This window comes from Vanessa cardui, chromosome 14 (assembly GCF_905220365.1).
Source record: "Vanessa cardui chromosome 14, ilVanCard2.1, whole genome shotgun sequence".
Lineage (NCBI taxonomy): Eukaryota > Metazoa > Arthropoda > Insecta > Lepidoptera > Nymphalidae > Vanessa > Vanessa cardui.
The window spans coordinates 5,867,785-5,889,356 of NC_061136.1; the positions used below are offsets into that span (position 1 = coordinate 5,867,785).

Genomic DNA, 21,572 nt, shown 5'->3' on the forward strand with positions numbered 1-21,572 from the left:
GAACATTTAAGACTTATATCGATTTCATAGGGATACCATCATCAGAACAAGATAAAATTAAAATAGGACCACACGGGAAGCACTACCTCTCGAACAAAAAAAAAAGTTATCAAAAACCCAATGAAAAGTTATGAGGTAACAAAGATAAAAAAAATGAAATACAGACGAATTGATAACCTACTCCTTTTTGAAGTTGGTTGAAAATAGTGTTTTGTTTGAAGTCGGTTTTTCTTTTTGTTAAATATTTTATTTATTACGAAAGAAAAGCCCTACTAATATTATTGGAGATGTCGTCCTGAACGATTTTGGTTACAATAGCCTATTTCAAGAGAGCTTAGCATATCAGACTGTAGAAATCTGTGTACAAATACAGCAGCTATCTTTTGTATAATTCTCATAATTAGACAGGACGGTAAATCCAATACGACTCCAATGAGTTCAGACGTAGAACGAACTCCATATGTTTTTCGAGAGTATACAAATTTCCGTCTTCCATAGTCCGGGATGTGGCTGGGAATTTTTCTGCTCTAAAATCGAATATCTTTCATTGGCCCGATCCGGGGTTTGGCCAAGGTAAAAATTTAACCACTAGACCAATAACTGCAGCGTAGCTTGATTAATATCTAATCAAGCTGTCAAATATATAAGTGGACTACCTATTCCGACAAAAGCACGTTCTTCTGCTTTAAAATGTTTGTATATATATGTAGATAACCGATTTACTTGGGCTACGCAACGATACATCAAATCAGGTATAGTATATCTGGTTAATGGCGATAAATGTCACCGACGGTTGATTGCTAAAATGTCCCAATGACAATGTTTTGCGGAGTTTCATTTATATACTAATATCTCTTTCTGTTCTCAAGGATTTGATATTCGAAAGAGGAAGACAAATGGATGAAGTAACGATTTCCTATACAGATACTTTACAGAGCACTCAAAAAATATCTTGCCCGGTTTTTATAAGCTTGCGGTTTCTTATTTACATCAAAATAGATTTTATTTATGACCTATACGAATATTATATAAGAAGCGCGTTTTGCAATTTATCAATAGTGTAAGATTATCTTTAGATAAACATACATCCTTTCAAAATATCAATATGTTTTCGAAAACGATATTCTTCTGTGTTCTCCTGGTGTTGCATTGCGTAAGTACACAAATTTATATTCTCTAGCAGAACTAATAGCTATTTAATTGTTAAATTATCAAAAAATATTGACTAGTAAACTAATTAAATATTACTTCTATCACTCGACTATATAGACCCAATAACTCTTTTGTGAGTTCATTTATAGGATTTTACAACAGATTCCCAGGCATTGTACAAACTGGATCTATTGCTACATTAGAAATAAATAAAAACTCTAGCAATATCAAAAGATTTTACAATAAGTGAGTCCATAGATTATGACAAAAATAAGTTAGTTGTAAAAAGTATGTTTTTTTAATATATCCTGAAAATGAAAAGAGTCTTTTTAATAATATATTTACTTATTGGCAAAGAAGTAATGATTCTCGGGTGATTCGTTTGCGACCATTATTTCAATTACGATTTCGCTGTAGCAATAGTATTAAATTGAATATTTAATCATGTAAGTGCTTAGAAACCGTCTTTCTAAATTTCTTGTCACCCTACATACCAAACGTACTTCGATATAAATATTTAATTAAACCAGAGAATGAGTTGTTTTAAGATACGATTCCTTTCAATTATTTGGGTGATTTATAAACCCTGTTTTATTTACGTAAGTAAATACGGAGTAAAGTTCAAGTTCATACTTTAATATTTATTGATTAATATTATCATCTAGTAGTATTCCTTTTTTATAGTTACACTTGCTCACTCTACTTTCATACTGGAACTCAGCAATAATGTGTAGAGGTTAAATACTGATAAGTGGGGCCCTATATAGATGAGCTTGCAAAAGTGCTATTAACCACACAAAGATTCCGAAAGAGAAAATAAAATCTCAAAATATAATATTATGTCGATATTGTATATTTTCTGGAATACTATTGTCAAATTCTTAACTGCGGGTAACCTAACTAACATATGCTATGTTGCCCAGCGTCCCTCAATTGTGTATGTGTGTATAGAAATTTATTATTATGCATGGAATCATGGGAGCAATATATGTATACAATACAAAATATCATCAACTTTATTTAAACCCATAATAATCATATTATTTTTCAGACACTAGGATTCCCACAGAATGCTGGATTCAATCCATCTGGTATTGCAGGCTCCTTTCTGAAGCCTATTAAGGACGTTAAGGAAAAACAAATTATGCCGGTCGTAGGTTTATTTCAAGAGCCATTTAGTGCTTTTTCTAAAGCGGTAAGTTTAGAAATCTTTCGGGTGACTCTTCTCTGGGAGCATTAAATTAGAATGCTTGTCACTAAGGCAGTACTGTTATTAAATGTTCATAATTAAATCTTAGATTGTTATATTATTGAAGAATGACGCCGTTGAGGAAACTTTCTTAAAAACATGACATATAAAATAGTTTCTAATAAATAGCTGGGCACTGACAGTTCCTTTACTTAAAGACATAGCTTGGAGCTAATTCTATGAAGTTGGTCCAAAGCGGGTTGGTAGATATACACAGAGTACAATTTTAATTGACTTGAAGATAAAACTATTCATTAAAAATATTTTAATTTTTTTTATATGATTACCATCGTTTATATCTTATAATAAAAACAACTGTTGTTTTTTAGTATTGTTCTAATAACGGATATTGTTTTAATTCATAAAAGTCTAGAAAGTTGTGAGTCCAAATCTGCTTTTAATTATATGCTTGGAAACCGCCGAATTCAGAGAGAAACAAACTCAGTTTAAGTCATTATCTAGTATTTCAGAGAATTATTTTTGCCATAATTTAAATTACTGACATAATAATAGCAAATTATTTAATAATTCGATATTTGTATATATGTCATATGAGACAGCGATTTCCAAATAAAATCATTTGCATCCTGGTTAAATGGTTATAAATAAAGGTATCAGCATAATTAATATATGTTTTAATATAGTGGTTTAATTTTTCAGTCGCATGGAATTCTAAAGAGGGCTACAGATGAAGAGAAGTCTGGTGGCATGGACTCTTTTTTGGCACCAATAAAGGAAGCTAAAGATAAACATATACAGCCTATTTTCGGATTATTTGGAGAACAAATTGACAAATTTTCTAAAGCGGTAAATTTCATAAGGTTTTTTCTTAAGAAATATGATCATCTGTATTCAGTTCATTAAAAAGATCTGATAAAAACCTGTTAATAATCTTTGTCTAGATATATTATGCGAAAACCACTAAAACAGTTTTCAGAACATTTGTCGTTATATTCTAAGTAATATGATTATTGATATTTTACATTACTAAAATATGTTCTTTTTTACAGTTCAATATTTTTGGGTCTCCATCTTCAAAAAAGGAATAAACAACAATTAAAATCAATGAATCGTTTGCTTACGGCAGCAATCATGTCGCAACGAATATCATTAAAATACACAATGAAAACACACATAATTGCGTTCCGTACGTGCTCATGAAATGGGCCATATGAAACTCCGAGTAACTTGTTAAAGTAATTCCAAACATAATAAAACATTTTTCCTTATATTAATAAAATACTTTACAATTTTTATTTTTACACTGTTTTATTGAAAAAATCACCCAATTTATTTGTCAAAACACAACATTCTAAGAAAAGCCTTATGACATTAGTGGACTAACTCGGTTTTTTTTTTACGAATTATCTATCTATAACTTGAGAATTTGTATAAGCACTTAGATAAGACATCTTTATCTACGTCTTGTTACCAGGAGAAATGCCTATCAACCCCCTTTATCCAGTGTCACTAAATCTCACGGTAAGTGTACAGACACTATTCCGTTTCAATCGGGAATACGTAATAGTTCCTGTGCCCTTTAATTTGTAAGTCAGTTCATTGATCTGTTAGCATTCACTATTTGTAGCGATCTCTTGTTTGACGCTGAAAATCGGCTACATTTGGAGAATCAATAAAATATTCAAAGTAAAAGATAAACTGTAAGACACTTTCCATAGAGCGCTCTATTGAATTGTAATTTGTGTATGTCAAGCATACTATAGCAACCTTCACTGTCATATTGTAACTTGTTTTAATGTGTGTTGAAGACTTAAACAAATTTGTTTTTGGATGTGGTTATTTGTTGGCATATTTTTATAAATATTTTATTCACATAATTATTATTGAGTGTTTTAATTTTGAAATATTAGTACAATTTTTCGCAAGTCTTGGGTCAAAAATTTATTTTATTTTTATCATTTAAAAAAATATTTTGTGAATCTCCAAAAATCAGCAACATCCGCTATTTGTAATATAAGAAATATCTGTACAACTATACTGTACTGACAAGTAGTAGAGTTAAATAAAATAATCGGGGAATCACTTAAAAGCCAAATGTTTAATTATCGTCAATAACACTTTTTTGTGACTTATTATAAAGTTAACGATTGTACTAGGTCAGGTTTTTTTTAAAAAAAACTTACATATTCAAATTGATGTCCACCTACTTCAATGAAAGAGTCTTGAAGGTTATTAACGACACAAAACCACATGGCGGTCTGGTACAAATGGGTGTACCACAGGGTACAATTTTAGGACTTCCATTGTTTTTAGTATATGTAAATGACTAACCTTATTTTTGTGGTAATACTTGTAGCATTGTGAAAAGAAATTTGTCTTATATTCAAACTTGACAGAAGGATAAAAGTATGACATTATTAGAACTGCTTTGTCAGGGGTTCTTGGTTGGGTTGACATAAATAATTTAGTTCCAAATGCAAAGAAGCCGATGTTTGTTATTTTCCCTACCAAATGTTAAGTTAAATTCTTTCGCGGTTATTTTTAGTAACTATAGACTTAAGTTCGTTGAAATGTCTGTCTTTGTAGGGATAACCATTGAATTCAAATTTCAGTGGGGCACGGCAATATATATAAAATCAAAACAATTCGAATAACCACAGTCATAAGTATTGCTAGGCTAGTTTATTTCAGTATTTTTCATAGTCTTAAGCTGCCTGTCTGTCGGCTATTCTACTAGATATACATATCTTTTTTGAAAGTGTATTCCGGAACTATTGAATTTGGTTACCCCTCACCTTCTAACACAGAACTGCGAGCCATCGAAAAGATCTGCAACCGTAAGTAGTTGACGAACTTAAACACAAACGATTGAACGATTTACGATTTGATTTGACGTAAAATACTATATAATACTATACGTTAATAGGCATTTTCTAGACAGGTGCGCTCTGCCTTAGGCCATATCATCTTTCATCAGGTTTGATACTTGACTGTATCGTATTGCGCTAGCTATTGTATTAAAAAAATCCTTCACTAAATATTTTATCAAACCTTGGTTGATACATACATTATATTTAAAGTAAACAAATAAATTGTCCCCAGCAAATACAACAAGTTAGAGTTAAACAAACGAGCATCTGCCTTATCACTAAATCACAATGGCTTAAGGTATTAATGATCTTGCACACAAATATTGTACTGCGAAGATAAGAAGCTTTTGTAATCATTTTGATACTAAATTTAATATCTAAATAAATATGTAGATACTGCTTGATTAGTATAATTTGGTTATTTTCGTTATGGCATATTGCCTCGGGGGTAATGTTATATTAAAATTGTTTTTTTCTGCAAAAAAAGTTGACTGGTCTAGTTGTTGCTTTGGAGTTCGGGACTTCCCCTAAAGTTTTATCAACAAAAAGTTGTAGTAATTTAAATGTCAATGACTTACGCAATATAATGGTTTTATCTTATAAAAAAAATGTTTAATTTCCGTTTAATGTTGTACTGGTTATATTGATACATTGGATATATTTATTTTTGCTTGATACTTTTTCGTAGCGTAATAAGCAGGGCCTTACAATTTATATGCGTATTTATTAATTGGTTGTTGACCTATCCTACCTGATTGGTTATTATAAATTATTATACATTTATATTAAACAATGGATTGAATTTTTTTCAATCAAAAGAAGAAAAAAATTCAATCCATTGTCATTCATAGAAAAAATACCTTGCTATTATGTGATCTTTAAATTAATATGTGTGTAATAAATTTACTTTATTGTCCTTAACAACAAAAGTAATTGAAATGAAATTTAATTTATATTATATTTAAATATATATTGTTACATTAAAAATTATTAATTAATACACCACCCCGAAAGCTAACAATATAAATAATTAATAAAACATAAATCCTATTATATTTATTATTATTTTTGGAGTTTTATTAATTCTTCTTTGACTAATATATTAATAGCGTAACTCAAGTAACTTCAATGTTCAATATTTATCTCCAAGTACTACATACATGTTGTCTTATTAGTATTTACATATCAGCAAACAATCCGAGACAAGTAAAGTCTTTATAAATATTATTCTAGCAAGTATATATATTTAGTAATAATGTGTTACAAAATTTAAACATAACAATATTGAGAGACTGATGAATCAAATTAAACATACTGTGAGTAGTTTGTTATAAGTACTTTATAACCTTGATTTAAAACGATGAACTGACCTGCCCAACTTCCTTCGTTTGATCACTCGAGTATTATAAAGAAAAAAATGTTTTTCATTCTAGTAGGCAAGTTTGAATCATCACGTGTGATTTAAATAATATTATGAAGAAAATATAAGGAAAATGTATTGAAACAACTCGAAGAGAATCTCGAGCGCATAGATTAAATTATAAAGAATCGAAAAAAAGATCTTTTTTGTCAGATGAAAACAGTTCCAATATATGTTACCTCAAAGTAAAATGCCGTAAGAGATAATGCTGTGAAAGTTACAAAATACTAATCGAGCCCCATGAACATCAGTTAGCTGTCTAACTTTAACCACGTATGCTGTGGAGCTGAGGATCCCTATTATTGGTATTGACCACTTAAATACTTATCCAATAATAAATAAATAATAATAAATAAATAAATAAATATGAGACAACATCACATACATTACTCTGATCCCAATGTAAGTAGCTGGAGCACTTGTGTTATGGAAATCAGAAGTAACGACGGTACCACAAACACCCAGACCCAAGACAACATAGAAAACTAATGGTAATCTACATCGACTCGGCCGGGAATCGAACCCGGGACCTCAAAATGGTGTACCCATGATAACCGGTGTACGCACCACTGGACCATAGAGGTCGTCGTTCAGAAGTCCAATTTAATTGGACTTCTGAAGTTTCTATAACAACTTTATAATGTTAAAGCAACGGATATTTAAAAAGATCTTTTTAGCGAAATCATGGTAAATATGATAGGCCAAGGACAACCCTTTTAAAGTAAACATAAGGGGAATACTTATATGACTATTATAACACAAAAGTTAAATTATAAAATTCAACATTTAACATTTTAAAGTCCAGGACTATTTTTTGTTGAGTAGTTATTAAGCTGGTGGTTAGTTTTATTATAAACTTTCTTTTTTAAGCATTCATCCTCCTTATCCATCCACTTAATTAAGAAAAATATAGTTATTATTTTCGACGATCAGTATACTGAAGTAATAATGAAGATCCTGACCGATTTTGACCACAGCCCATAGGCTGTGCAGTCATCTGCGCAGGACATAATATGATGGCGCTACACGCACCTTCTTCCCCCGCCTCAATAGGCGCCGCAGGGACCAGGGGGCGTCCCAGTCCCCGGGAATCCCCCCTAGGTAATGGAGGCCCGTATAGGAGGGCCGACCATCAGGACGTCACGGTAGCATGCGTAAGCGTTCCCGTGGCGTCCGCCAAAAGACAAAGAGTGTACCGCTGGTTTTTTAGTAGGTAAACCCGGTGTACTTGAGCGCACTCAGAGTCGAGGGCTTCAGGGAGTACCACCCCCCCACTTTCCATCACGTGGGGAAAGCGCGTAATGCGTTTTTGAGAAAAAAAGGACATTATGATGCAGTAATGTGTGCCTTCAGGGATACTCTTATAATCCGATGACAAATCGGCAAATCCAACATGACCGGTACCGGTTCAGCCGTAGGACCAACAAATGGCTTCGTGCTTTATTCGGATTCTGGAAGATGGATCGTCCTGAGTCCAGGTTATTACTAAAGATTTTTCGATAGAAGGAACCAATTTTTTTTTATTGGCTTGACTTGGCGTTTAAGCCCAGGACTAAAAATGTAGCCTAAGCAATCGGCAGCAGTAATAGTTAAGAAGTAGGTGCACCATGGTTTCACCTGCAATAAATATTGTCCTTCTGAGTCGTATCTTGTTGTTGTATGGATTATTCTATTTCCATAAATGGGCATATATTGCTGTAGATAGCTCTCCAAGTCCATAAAAAAGCACGTTTAAAAATTAAACTCTATTATAATTTATCAATATTTAGATAACTGATTTTATTGAACGACACAAAGATACACAGATCAAAGAATAATCAACGAATTTGTTTTATGGTGATAATCGCTTTATCACGCACAGTTAATTGCTAAAACGTTGCTTTAACGACAATCATCGGCTTACTTGTAAACAACATGTGGATGTTTGAATATATACTATCTCTTTCTGTTATCAGGGATTTCATATTTGAAAGAGGAAGACACAGCATTGCTTAACTGCCCTCTAACCAAAATATAGATGAAGTAACCACTTCCTGTACAGGTACTTGCTTTACTTAACATTAAAAAAACGTTACCTCGTGATTTATAAGCCTGTGGTTTGTTATTTACATCGTTAGTGTAAATCTATTTACGTGTGACGTATACGATTATTATATAAGAAGCAGTTGTTGCCTTTAATCAATATTGTAAGATTATCTTAAAGTGAACATACATCCTTCCGAAGTTTAAATATGTTTTCGAAAACGATGTTTTTATGTGTGCTCCTTGTATTGCATTGCGTAAGTAATCAAAATTTTACGGGTTATAGTTTATAAAGTAAAAAAAAAAATTAATATCTAGTAAACTAACTAAATACTGTTACTTGACTCACACTGATATCACAACATAATCCCTGGTACCATTCAAATTAAACATTGGTAAATTAAAAAAAAAGTAAAGCGTCCTGTAATAAAAAAATATATACACATAATAAGTAAGTTCATAGATGATGAGAAAATTAAAGGGTTTTAAAAAGTATATAAAACACAAGTAATTTAATATTATCCTGTCTGAAATTTAAAAAGAGTTTGAACGGTGGTAGTGTTTATTAATAAAGGAATTTGAGTTTGAGTTTGAACAAAATACTCATATTAATTTATTCACTAAGATATTTTTTAATTACGATTATACCAAAATTATTTTATTATTGTTATATTTAATAATTTTAATACTTAATAACAGTCTTCTTTAATTGATTGTCACCCTACATCCCAAACGTATTTCAATATAAATATTTAATTAACCCTGAAAAATGTTGTTTTAAGATACATACCAATTTCAATTAATTGGGCGATATTTTTAAAAAAATCAGTTATATTTATCGTATATAGATAAATATAATTAAAATGGTCATTACCGCCCATAAACATTGGCGCTGTAGTAAATGTTATGAATTCCTTCCATCGATAAATCGATAATGCCACAAGCTTAGGAAGTTCAACCTTTACATTCAAAAATAGCAAGAAGTATAGCCTTTTGGAGGTTGAATACTCAAAGAGTGGATGTTACTTACTCATAGGAGCTTACACAAAACCCTATCCAAAGTATTCTGTACTACATAAAACTTGCAGTAACCATAACTATTGTTAAGCTTTGTGTAGTCAGGTAAACAAACTATGTTACCTAGTGACTATTAGTAGTGTATACGCTATATTTTATAAAGTAAAGTAAAGGAAGGGTTGGAACATATTCCACCACGCTGTTCCGATGCGGGTATAGTGGAATGCACATGTGGCAGAATTTCGATGAAATTAGACACACGCAGGTTTCCTCACGATGTTTTTCTTCACCGCCGAGCACGAGATATATTATAAACACAAATTAAGCACATATATATATAGTGGTGCTTGCCTGGGTTTGAACCCGAAATCATCGGTTAAGATGCACGCGTTATATCCACTGGGCCATCTCGGCCCTATTTTATAACGTATCGGAAAACACGGACACAACAATAGAAAGTATATAAAAGATATTAACTTCTTATTAACGGATAATCATCTAATTATTTTTTCAGACACTTGGGTTCACTCAAAACGGCGGTATCGATCCAACTGGTATTGCAGGCTCCTTTTTGAAACCTATAAAGGACGTTAAGGAAAAACAAATTATGCCAATCGTAGGTTTATTCCAAGAGCCATTAGGTGTTTTCTCTAAAGCGGTAAGTTTCGTAATTACGCGTATATGACATAATACCATTAACAGAAAATTATAGAAGGTCGATATTTTGTTTGTATGTATTCTGATGCAGCTAATTCCATATAAATCCATTTGTTACCTGGTTCGTTAATTTGGATAATGTTAGGTAATAGTATAATTAATATTTATTAAAATATATTTCTTAAATTTTCAGTCGCATGGAATTTTAAAGAGGGCTACAGATGACGAGAAGTCTTCCGATATGGAATCCATTTTGGAATCAATTAAGAAAGCTAAAGAAAAACATGTACAGGATATCTTTGGATTATTTGGAGATCAACTTGGTAAAGTTTCTAAAGCGGTAAGTTATACAAAGTACTTCTGACGAAATATAATTATCCTTTATGTTCGATTCAAAACTTAAACACTAACACTTAACCATAAATATTTATATGTCATCATCATCCTGCCCTTATCCTAATTTTATTGGGGGTCGGCGCAGCATGTCTTCTCTTTCCCTACTTCTCTGTCAGACGTCATCTTACAAGTAACATTCTTTCTAATCCATCGTTTCTTCGGTCGTCTTCTATCGCTTTATCCTTCCACTTCCATGCTCAAGCCCTTCCTCACAATATGTTCCTCATTCCTCCGCATTACATGTTCATACCATGATACCCGCCTTCCATATAACTTCTCGGTTATTGGAGTCACTTTCAAACTTATGTACTCATATTATGCAAAATGCACTAAATTAGTTTTGAGAACATTTTGCGTTGTGATTTTGTCATTAATATATACTTATATTAGTAGCAAAGCCCCAAATTATTATTCAAGGAATTACTAATATAGTTACCCTTTTTTAGTTTAAAGCTTATCACTTGTGTGAGGAGTGGGTACGACAATAGCTGAAGTGGTCAAGATCGATCTAGCTAGACGGCTCGTAAGCCACGCTATTGACGCTTGACCTTTTTTATATTATACTAGTTGTCACCCTCGGCTTTGCTCTTGTTTTAGGGGTTTGGTTGTCATGTATGAGGCAAAAAAGTAGCCTATGTATTTCCTTGGAGTTAAAATTTGCTTCATACCAAATTTCATCAAATTCGGTTCAGCGGTTTGATCTTGAAAGAGCGATAGATAGACAGAGAGAGCTACTTTCACATTTATAACATTAGTATATATTAATATCTTACTAATTTTTGATTTTTTTTTTACAGTTCAACGTCTTAGGGTCTTCATCTTCAAACAAGGAGTAAACTACAATTGAAATGAATATTAAAATAAATTATACGCATTGAAAACGTACGTAATTATGTTCCGTACGTGCTCATGATATCGTTTTGTGCGATATGTAAATAGCTTGTCAAAGTAATTTCGAACATCATGTAACAATTGTTTTATATACGAATAAAATATTTTACGAGTTTTATTTTTAAAATGTTTTATTGAAATATTCATCCACTTAATCGTCAACACATAAAGTAAAATCAAAATCATTTATAATAGGATCGTTTATCTGAAACAGTTCTAGGAAAATTTCATTACACTTTTTTTGTCAATTCTCTATCTTGGCAACATATGTTAACAATAATTAGAATGATATCTCGATCTACGTTTTGTTAGCAGAGGGAATTTCTGTGAATTACTTTCATCCTGTCCCCAAATTATCTGTAATAGTTGAGACACTATGACGTTTCATTCAGGCAAAACTGCAAAATTTACAAAAGAATCATCCAAAGCTAAAACATTTTCATGTAAGTTTTTATTTCAAATAAAACAACTTTTTATACAACTCGCTTTTGAACTTAATTGAAAATGAATTCGATAAAATATTGCAGATCAAAACCTTTTACCAAAGCGGTCAAATACTTACTTAGACTGCGTCACTACTATTAATATAAGTAGACATATGTAAATTATACGAGCTATATTAATTTAAGAAATAAAATAGTCAGATATTATTTTCTCAAATTTGTTAACAAAATACATGTTTATCAAACAGCCCAATCTTTGCACATTAAAAATAGAATTTTAAATGCTAAAAATAAGGTGATAAATTGTAGTGATATTGAAACTTCAGAAACTGGAAATGAAATTGATGGCGAGTATCTCTTTACATAAAGGTAATTTCTGACTGATATATATTAAGAAAGGAATTCCAATCCAAAGAAATTCCATACTTTCGTTTATATAGAGTAAATAAATAAATGTTCTCAAGCAAATACTTCAAGTTAGCTAAACAAACGAGCATCTGCCTCATCACAAAATCATAATGTCTTAAGGTATTAATCAGTTCGTACGAGTATATACATGTTGTACCTAAAATATTTGTAAAGATTTTTTTTTCATTATTTACCAAAACACTCTTATGACTAAAAATATAACTTTTATGTTGATACTGTTCGATTGTGTAAATATACTTTGGTTGTTTTTGTAGTCTTATGTTATTTAATTTCCACGTATTGTATATGTATGTTGAAATTGTTTTTATTCCAAAAAACTGTTCAATCTACTTATAATCTTGGAACTCGAAATTACCGTTGTTGATTTTGCTAATATAGTTTTATATAAACTATTTGCTGGTGCAAAAAGCTTCATCAAAAGTATAACACCTCGCCTTATTGCCTCCACTGGTGACAGGAGGGCTGGTTCGTTTTTTGCCCAGAGGATCGGAATTGCGATTCAACGGGGAAATGCTGCTAGCATTCTTGCCACCATTCCCCGGGGTCATGATTTATACAGTAACAAGTTTTAGTTCATATTTGTATATATATATTTAAGCATTTAATGTTGTTAATTCTTATGTTAATAAAGATGTCAACTATTTGCTGCATTATATGAATATAACAATATTATGTACATATTCATAATAACGCTAACAATCATTGTATAGAATTAAAATTGGAGAAATCTAAATCGAAAAATTAAATAGCCATATTTGTTGTTTATTTGACAAACATTGGGTATATAGATTGTATTCTATCTTCTAATGACTTTATTTAAATGTCAATGACTTACCCCGACCTTATTTTAATGATCACATAAAAAACGAGTTAGAAGAACGCTTGAAAAAAATCTTACAATAATTAATATTGTGCTGATTAGATATATTAATTGTGTATTTTATGTATGAAATAAAGGTCTTACTGACAATTTTTATTTCTATGAAAAGATAAATAACATTCTTACTATGAATGTAATTATCATTATTATAATGCGTGAATTTCACAAAATAATTATTTATTGCGAGGTCATTCAACTTTGAATACATGATAAAAAGTTGTTAATACTTTTTTGTCAACAATAAAATATATAATTAATATTAGAACTACTTTTATATCTTAACTCTTATTACTTCTCTTTGACTAATATATTAATAAAATAACTAATATGACTTCAATGTTTGTCCCCAAGTACTGTACTTTATATAGGTATGTGTTAACTTATTGCTATGTTGACATTAACAAATAAAATTTACATAGTTATTATTTTCTAGCGAGTTCGTTCAGGTATAGTAGAATAGTCCTATGTTAGTTTGTGGGTATCGCAAGACTAAGTTAAATATTTTTGACATGGACCACGGAAGAGCCTCAACTTACCCATATGGTGACATTAAAATACTACCTGTAAAATTGTTTTCTTAAAGAACTATGCTCTGATATCCAAGCATATAAAAAAATCCTAAGTATAACTATTAAATGTCTTGCGAAGTATAGACAGACCTTAAAAATCTATATGTTAATGATAATTTTATACAAAATTTGATTAGAATATAGACACCCAGATGAAACAAAATAAACATACTGTATTATGAGCACAGTTTAATCTTTTTTTAAAAGACTACATAGTCTAGTATTAGAAGAACCGAAGTACGTTTTAAAGGGTAATCAATATTAAAGAGGGAATATTTAAGAGGGTTTAATAAGTTATAAATAACTTAAAGACGTCAGAAACAAGGCGTTTATAAGTTTATCTCTCTTCCTTGTATCTGATTGTCCCAGTTTCTTTCAAAACGATTTATATCTGGAAGTAGCCACTTTACTAAAAATATTCCGAAGAGAGTCTCAAGCTCCAAGATTAGAAATAGACTGGACAGTTATTTTTTTGTAGGATGAAAATAGTTTCAACGTATAAAGTGTTCCTCAAAGTAAAGTGCCGTAAAACACAATACTACGAAAGTAACCATAGTAGTACTATTAAAGCATCATCAGAATCAGTTAGCTGTCCACCGTTTGTAACCACGTATGCTGCAGAGCTGGGTCACCATGTCAGTATTGATAAATGTGAATCATGAACCACTGAAGGTTAGAGTGGTTTCTATAAATATTGTTTACACAAATATCTTTTAAAATTAATGATGTATCATCAACAAACAAAACAATACCACAAGAAACAAAAACCGTCTGTGTATAATAATATGTATATAGTAATAATATATAATAACAATAAAAAGGACCCAAAAATTAATCCCAGTGGAACACCCATTCTTAATACAGATCCAGAATACTTCATTTCATTACCAGACCCTTGTTAAAATTCAAGTATGAAGTAATGAGATCAAAAGCCCTCTATCTTGTCAGTAACTTTTTCCAACAGATTTCTTTATTAATTCGTAATTAGTCAAATGCTATTAAGAGTTATCTTTAATTCTCTGCACATCTTCAGCCGGAGAACTACAAAATTAAACCATAAATGATTTTTTATTATGGAACGACCATAATAACTGGAACAAATAACAGCATATGATATTAGTATATAAGAGAAAATATTTTTAATACAACATTGGGAATTGGTCCACTTATTTATTCAAATCATTTAAATTCTACTACCAAAGTTCCATAACAACTTAATAACACATAACAATGGACATTTAAAACGCCATTTCAATGGAAACTATGGTGGATTCTATTCAATATGTTCCAAGATCGACCAATGACGTTACGTTATTTCAGTATTAGAGATATTTATCCGTTGAAAATGGCTAAACTAAACATGCAGGAACATCAGGAAGATGATGGTTGTATGAATGACGTTATTTTCGACATAGTACCAGGTAGAGAATACTGCCTGGTACCATTATAGAGGATAAAGACAAAACAGTTGAACTTGCTGTACCAACTGACAAGTAATTATAATAATCCGGATTAAAAAAATGAAAAAATCAAGCCATTCAAAACGATGATTTGATATATATAACATTTTGTCAAACAATATTTAATTTTCTGAAAAAAAAAAAAAATTACAATGATTTGTTTGTTATTATTAGAATTAATATGTAACCCTTTTAGTGACCCTTAAAGCGAAGTGAACTTATATTATAAAATTCCTTTTATCAATAATCCAGATTTACTCGTGGGTTACGCGATTAATTTTAATTTTAAGGAACTATTTTCGTTACACAATTTTACAAGTTTGAAAACTTTAATAAATATAAAATTACTTTCTTTAATAAATGTACGAATAATAATGTTTATATAAGACGAGTAGCTCTTACGCTGATCATATAAAACTTGATGATACCTTAGTTTTATAATACAGATAAGGTTTTTAATTTTTTTGAAATAGTTTTTATTTATATACATTTTTTTTGTTTAAGGTAATCTATATATCATACATTTCAGACAATAAGAGTAATAAACGTTAGCAATGTATTTGACGATCAATATACCGAAGTGATAATGCTGATAATGATATTGTTCCGACAGATTTCGTCCTATCCTATCTCTAGAGCGACCAGTCAACTGCATAGATCATATTATACTGCAGAAGTGTATACGCAAACACAGGGTCAGAATCATAATCCGATAATATGGTAAATCCAACACGAATGGAAAGTCTTATGTTATGTTTTATATCTTTCAGAATTCGAAATGTGACTGGAGATTTTTTGACAGAGGATCCGAATACTATTGGCCCATCTTGGGGCGTAAAAGGATTAGTGAGGCATTTGGCATGAGTAATAGCGAAGAAGTAGCTGCAGCATAGTTTCACCTACATTATATATGACTGCTCTACCTAATAATAATAAAAAAAACTAAGCTTTATGATATTTCTCGTTAAGTAGACTATCCAGTGCAATAGGTGTTCTAGGTCTCATCTTCTTTGTTTGTGTAGATTACTGATATACATGAGCTGATCGAAGAGACACCAAATAATATAATAAGTGAATCTGGCTATTGAAATAAAATAAGTAATTGCTTTATTACCGACGGTTTATTACTAAAACGTTGTTTCAATGACAATTATGGGCTTATAAACATTTTTATACTGATGTTTAGATATGTAGTATCTCTCTTTCTGTTATCGTGTATTTATTATACGAAAGAGGAAGACACAAAATTGTTTAACCAGTTACCCTCTAAATAACATATTGAATTAACAATTTCCTATAAATGTACTTTACTTAACATTTAAAATACATGCCCGTATTTTACAAGCCTGTGGTTTCTTATTTACATCGTAAATGTAAATTGTATTGACTTATGACGTATGGGATTATTATATAAGAAGCGGTTATTGCCATTAATCCATAGTGTCAGATTATCTTAAGGTTAACATACATCTTTCCAAAATTTAAATATGTTTTCGAAAACGATGTTCTTATGTGTGCTCCTGATGTTGCATTGCGTAAGTAAACTGTTTTTTTTTTTATAATCAAGTTGAACTAAAATTTAGTTATTAAATTGTTTAAAATGTATAACGATATGATATATATATATATATATATATATATATATATATATATATATATATATATATATATATATATATATGATCTTTTCTTGAAATGGTTCTAGTTTTTATTAAATATATTTGTTTTTCTTAATGGAAATATCTAGTAAACTAATTAGATATGACTCCTGTTACTTGTCTACTTAGAGTAAAGTAGTAACTTTTGTGGATAATTAACACGTTTATAAAACAGGATTTCAGAAAAAGCATAGCATTTAGTTAAATTTAAAATTAAAAATATATATATCTACAACGCGTGAGTTTATATATAATAGTTAAAATAAGTAAACACAAGTAAATTAATATATCGATATTAATATAATAGAAGTGAGTTATGTACAAGATATTTATTTTATCAGTAAAAATTTTTCAATTACAATTCTGTAAAATTAATTATTTTAAATTGAATATTTACTCATTTTCTTAATTCCTTGTCACCCTACATTCCAAACGTATTTCAATATAAATATTTAATTAACCCTGAGAATGAGTATCCTTTGTTTTAAGATACTATATTCAATTATTTGGGCGATAATTTCTATAAACCCTTTTTTAGTATCATTTATAAACATACGCCAAATTTCAAGTTTACAAGACCTTAATATTTTACAGAAAATGTCATCTAGTTGACTTTCTAATTTATAAACGTTACAGGGTAGAGTATTATTTCGCTAAAATATATTAAATATACACAAAGCGTAAATTGCTTAGGAACTAGTTACTAGTATAGTCAATTTCAAATATTTATATTAAATATAGGAGCACATTACACTTACGAGTCGATTGATAACATATCCTTTAAAAGACATTTTCTCTCAAATCTAAGAAGCGCGGGAATTAGGCTTCGTATATTAAATACTAATTGAGTTTATTTTGTAAAAAGTCATTACTTATTATACATTAGTGAAATCAAGCGGACACCTAAATGGGCCACCTGGTCAATGGTCATCACAGCCTATAAACATTGGCGTTGTAAAAAATACCATCCTTTCATTGACAATGTACCACCAACCTAGAAAGCTAAGATGTAAGGTCCCTTGTGCCGTGTAGCGTTTCCTAATTAGTACATTTGTATATAAGGATTTAATTACGTATCAGGAAGCGTAGGTGACAATATGTACCTACTATATAAAGTATTATCAACTTCGAATTAACATAAAATCGTCGTATTATTTTTCAGACACTTGGGTTCCCTCAGAATGACGCTTTCGATCCAACTGGTATTGCAGGGTCCTTTTTAAAACCTATTAAGGACGCTAAGCAAAAACAAATTATGCCCATCTTAGGTTTATTTCAGCAGCCATTAGGTGTTTTCTCTAAAGCGGTAAGTTTCATAACTTCTTGGGTGATACGTCAGTCAAAATTACATTGGAATGCTTGTCAGTCAGTAAGATATTTGTCACATTACTGATAAGTGTTGCTGGTATGGAAACGGCCTTAAGGAACTGGGGATGATTTTATAGCTTCTAAAAAAATTGTAAACAGCATTCCGTTCCTCTTAAAGATAGCTAAGAGCATATTCTCAAGAGTTGATAGATATTCACTCAGCGCAATTTTTATCGACAACCAGTTCTTGAGATATTTTTATTGACGAAAGTTTTTTTTTAATTTGGGGAAAAATAAACTCAGGTCATCTCCTCATCTTTCACAGCAGAGAACTCTTTTCTGATAATATAACCTACATAAAACATATTGATACGATAGTATTAGTAACAAATTATATATGTAAATGAGGCGATATTTTGTTTGTATGTATTCTGGTGAAGCTATTTCCATGTAAAACCATTTGTTTCTTGGTTTAATACTTTAATAATTTTTTTTTTTTAAATTTGGGGAAAAATAAACTCAGGTCATCTCCTCATCTATCACTGCAGAGAACTCTTTTCTGATAATATAAACTACATAAAACATATTGATACGATACTATTATTAGCAAATTATATATGTACATGAGTCGATATTTTGTTTGTTTGTATTCTGGTGAAGCTATTTCCATGTAAAACCACTTGTATCTTGGTTTAATAGTTAAATATGTAAGGTATAATAAATGTTTTTTGAAAAATAGTGGTGTAATTTTTCAGTCGCATGGAATTGTAAAGAGACAAGCAAGTGACGATAAATCTTCCGATAGTGACTCGCTATTGGGATCTATTAAGAAAGCTAAAGAAAAGCACATACAGGATATCTTTGGATTCTTTGGAGATCAACTTGGTAAAGTTTCTAAAGCGGTAAGTGATACACGATTTTAAAGACGAAATATAATGTGATTCAGCCGAGATGGCCCAGTGGTTAGAACGTGTGCTTCTGATGATGATTGCGGGTTCAAACCCAGGCAAGCACCACCGGCACTAATTATTCATGTGTTTAATTTGTATTAATAATTCATCCCGAACTTGACGGTAAAGGGAAACATCGTGAGGAAACCTGCATGTGTCTATCTTCATAGAAATGTTGCCATATGTGTTTTCCACCAAGTCTCATTGGAACAGCAAAGTGGAATATGTTCCGAACCTTCTCTTCAAAGGGAGGGCTTATCCCAGCAGTAGGAAATTTACAGGCTGTTGTTGTTGTTAATGAGATGTCATCCCTTGTACTTGATTCATTAAAATGAGACGGAAATTGAAAAAATTTTAATAATAGAGTGTTTTATGCACAAAACTAGTTTTGGGAACATTCTTATTATTATTTTACTTTACTGACATATGTTTTTTGTTGCAGTTAAATGTTTTAGGGTCTCCATCTTCAAACAACGAGTAAACTACAATTGGAATTAATTAAACGTTTGTTTTTATCAGCAATAACGACAAGAACGAATGATATTGAAATAACTGGAACACAATGAAAACATACGTAGTTACGTTTCGTACGTGCTCATGGCATGGTATTGTGCGATATGAAAATAACTCGTTAAAGTAATTTCGAACTCCATGTAACATTTTTTTTGATGAATAAATTATTTAAAATTTTAATTTTTTATTATTATAATATCTTTTCATGTATTTGTCCATATAACTTAATATCATAATATTTTATGGTGGATTTTACTTTAGAATCGACTAATCACACCCTTGGCAAAATTCATAAGTATGGCCGCTAGGGAGTATTGTAAAGGTTATCCTATTAAAGATTTTTTTGAAAGTTTTAGTCTCTAGATATAGTATTATATTTTCGAAATTTGCCATGGTCACTTAATCTTATTAAAAAATAAATTTTACTTTTTATTTATTTTACTTTTGTGTATATTTTTTTTTATTTGCTAGGAGATTATATTTTGTGCCTGTCTGTGTGGCTGTTTATATATTGAGTTCTAGAAGTCATTCATTCCTCAATTTCCATTTACGAATTGACGAATCACTAGTGCATATGTAAACTAGGGGCTGAAACCACAACTTCTTATTAATGTACCAACAATATATCTTTAAAACAGGCTCACATACCGAATACTCCATACGCTTGAATCATGTTGAAGGGATTCCGTAGAAACACTCTAATAAGTAACCCTATGAATTATACTAATGGGTTTATTTTCATAACAGAGACCTAAAACGATATTTAACTGTTATAAGGGAAAGCAATTTATTGTATCCCAGGTAATCAGTATCAAATTTGCGTTGTTTGTTTGAGCATAGTATATCTATATAATCTACTAGTAGTCCCCGCGTTTTTGGGTGTGGATTGTCATGTATTATCAAATAGTAGCCTATGTTCTTTTTTCGAGTTCAAGTTTGCTTCATACCAATTTTTATCAAATTCGGGTCAGCGGTTTGGTCGTGAAAGCAGACAACACACAGCAACAGACAGACACACAGACAAAGTAACTTTCACATTTATCAAATTAATATAGATTTCGTTTGGTAAGTTAATACATGTTTCAGTACTATGCAAATTATTTATTAAATTTAGCATAAACACTTTCTCATCATTGTAAAAACTCGCATATGGGATTCACTGGTAACCAAATACCGAATCTCTACGGTACCCTCGATATCATCACAAGGGATAAGTCATCCTTTCGATAGGCGCTACAGTATCGCTTGTGCATACAACCGTGAAAACCTCAAAATAATTCGTCGATATTTCGTATAAATTATTAATCGACCTCTCAAAGGATGAAAATTATATTATGAGAATTCGGAATCTTCGAAGTCATTAAATTTTTTACTAAAATAGAAATAGGAAATATTAGAAAGTTTTCGTTGACAAAAACTTCTACAAAAAAAAAATAGTCCTTGGTTGATATTTATCCCCCAAAAAATAGACCATACTTTCATTAATATTCAAAGTAAATAAATAAACTGTCCTAAACAAATACTAGAAGTTGGAGCTCGACAAACAAACGAGCATCTGCCTTATCACTAAGTCATAATGGCTTAAGGTATTAATGAGTTTGTACACAAACATTTCACTGCGAAGAAGCTATTGTAACAATTTTGATTGTTTACCTTTATCAACAAGAAATCTATAAGTAAACGTCTACATAAGTGTATATATTTTTTACGTAGAGACTGCTCGATTA

At 30.7% G+C, this 21,572-nt stretch overlaps 2 protein-coding genes across 2 annotated transcripts in view; one reads left to right on the forward strand and one right to left on the reverse strand.

The window, feature by feature from the left end:
• LOC124535255 (suppressor of lurcher protein 1) overlaps positions 1 to 21,572 on the reverse strand; it is a 311,311-nt gene that overhangs the window by 123,541 nt on the left and 166,198 nt on the right. The window lies entirely within an intron of this gene.
• LOC124535257 lies at positions 16,864 to 20,025 on the forward strand. Its single transcript, XM_047111392.1, has 4 exons — positions 16,864 to 16,951; positions 18,237 to 18,380; positions 19,138 to 19,284; positions 19,775 to 20,025. Exons 1-4 carry the CDS (start codon positions 16,904 to 16,906, stop codon positions 19,811 to 19,813), a joined length of 378 nt encoding a protein of 125 aa, XP_046967348.1. The 5' UTR covers positions 16,864 to 16,903; the 3' UTR covers positions 19,814 to 20,025.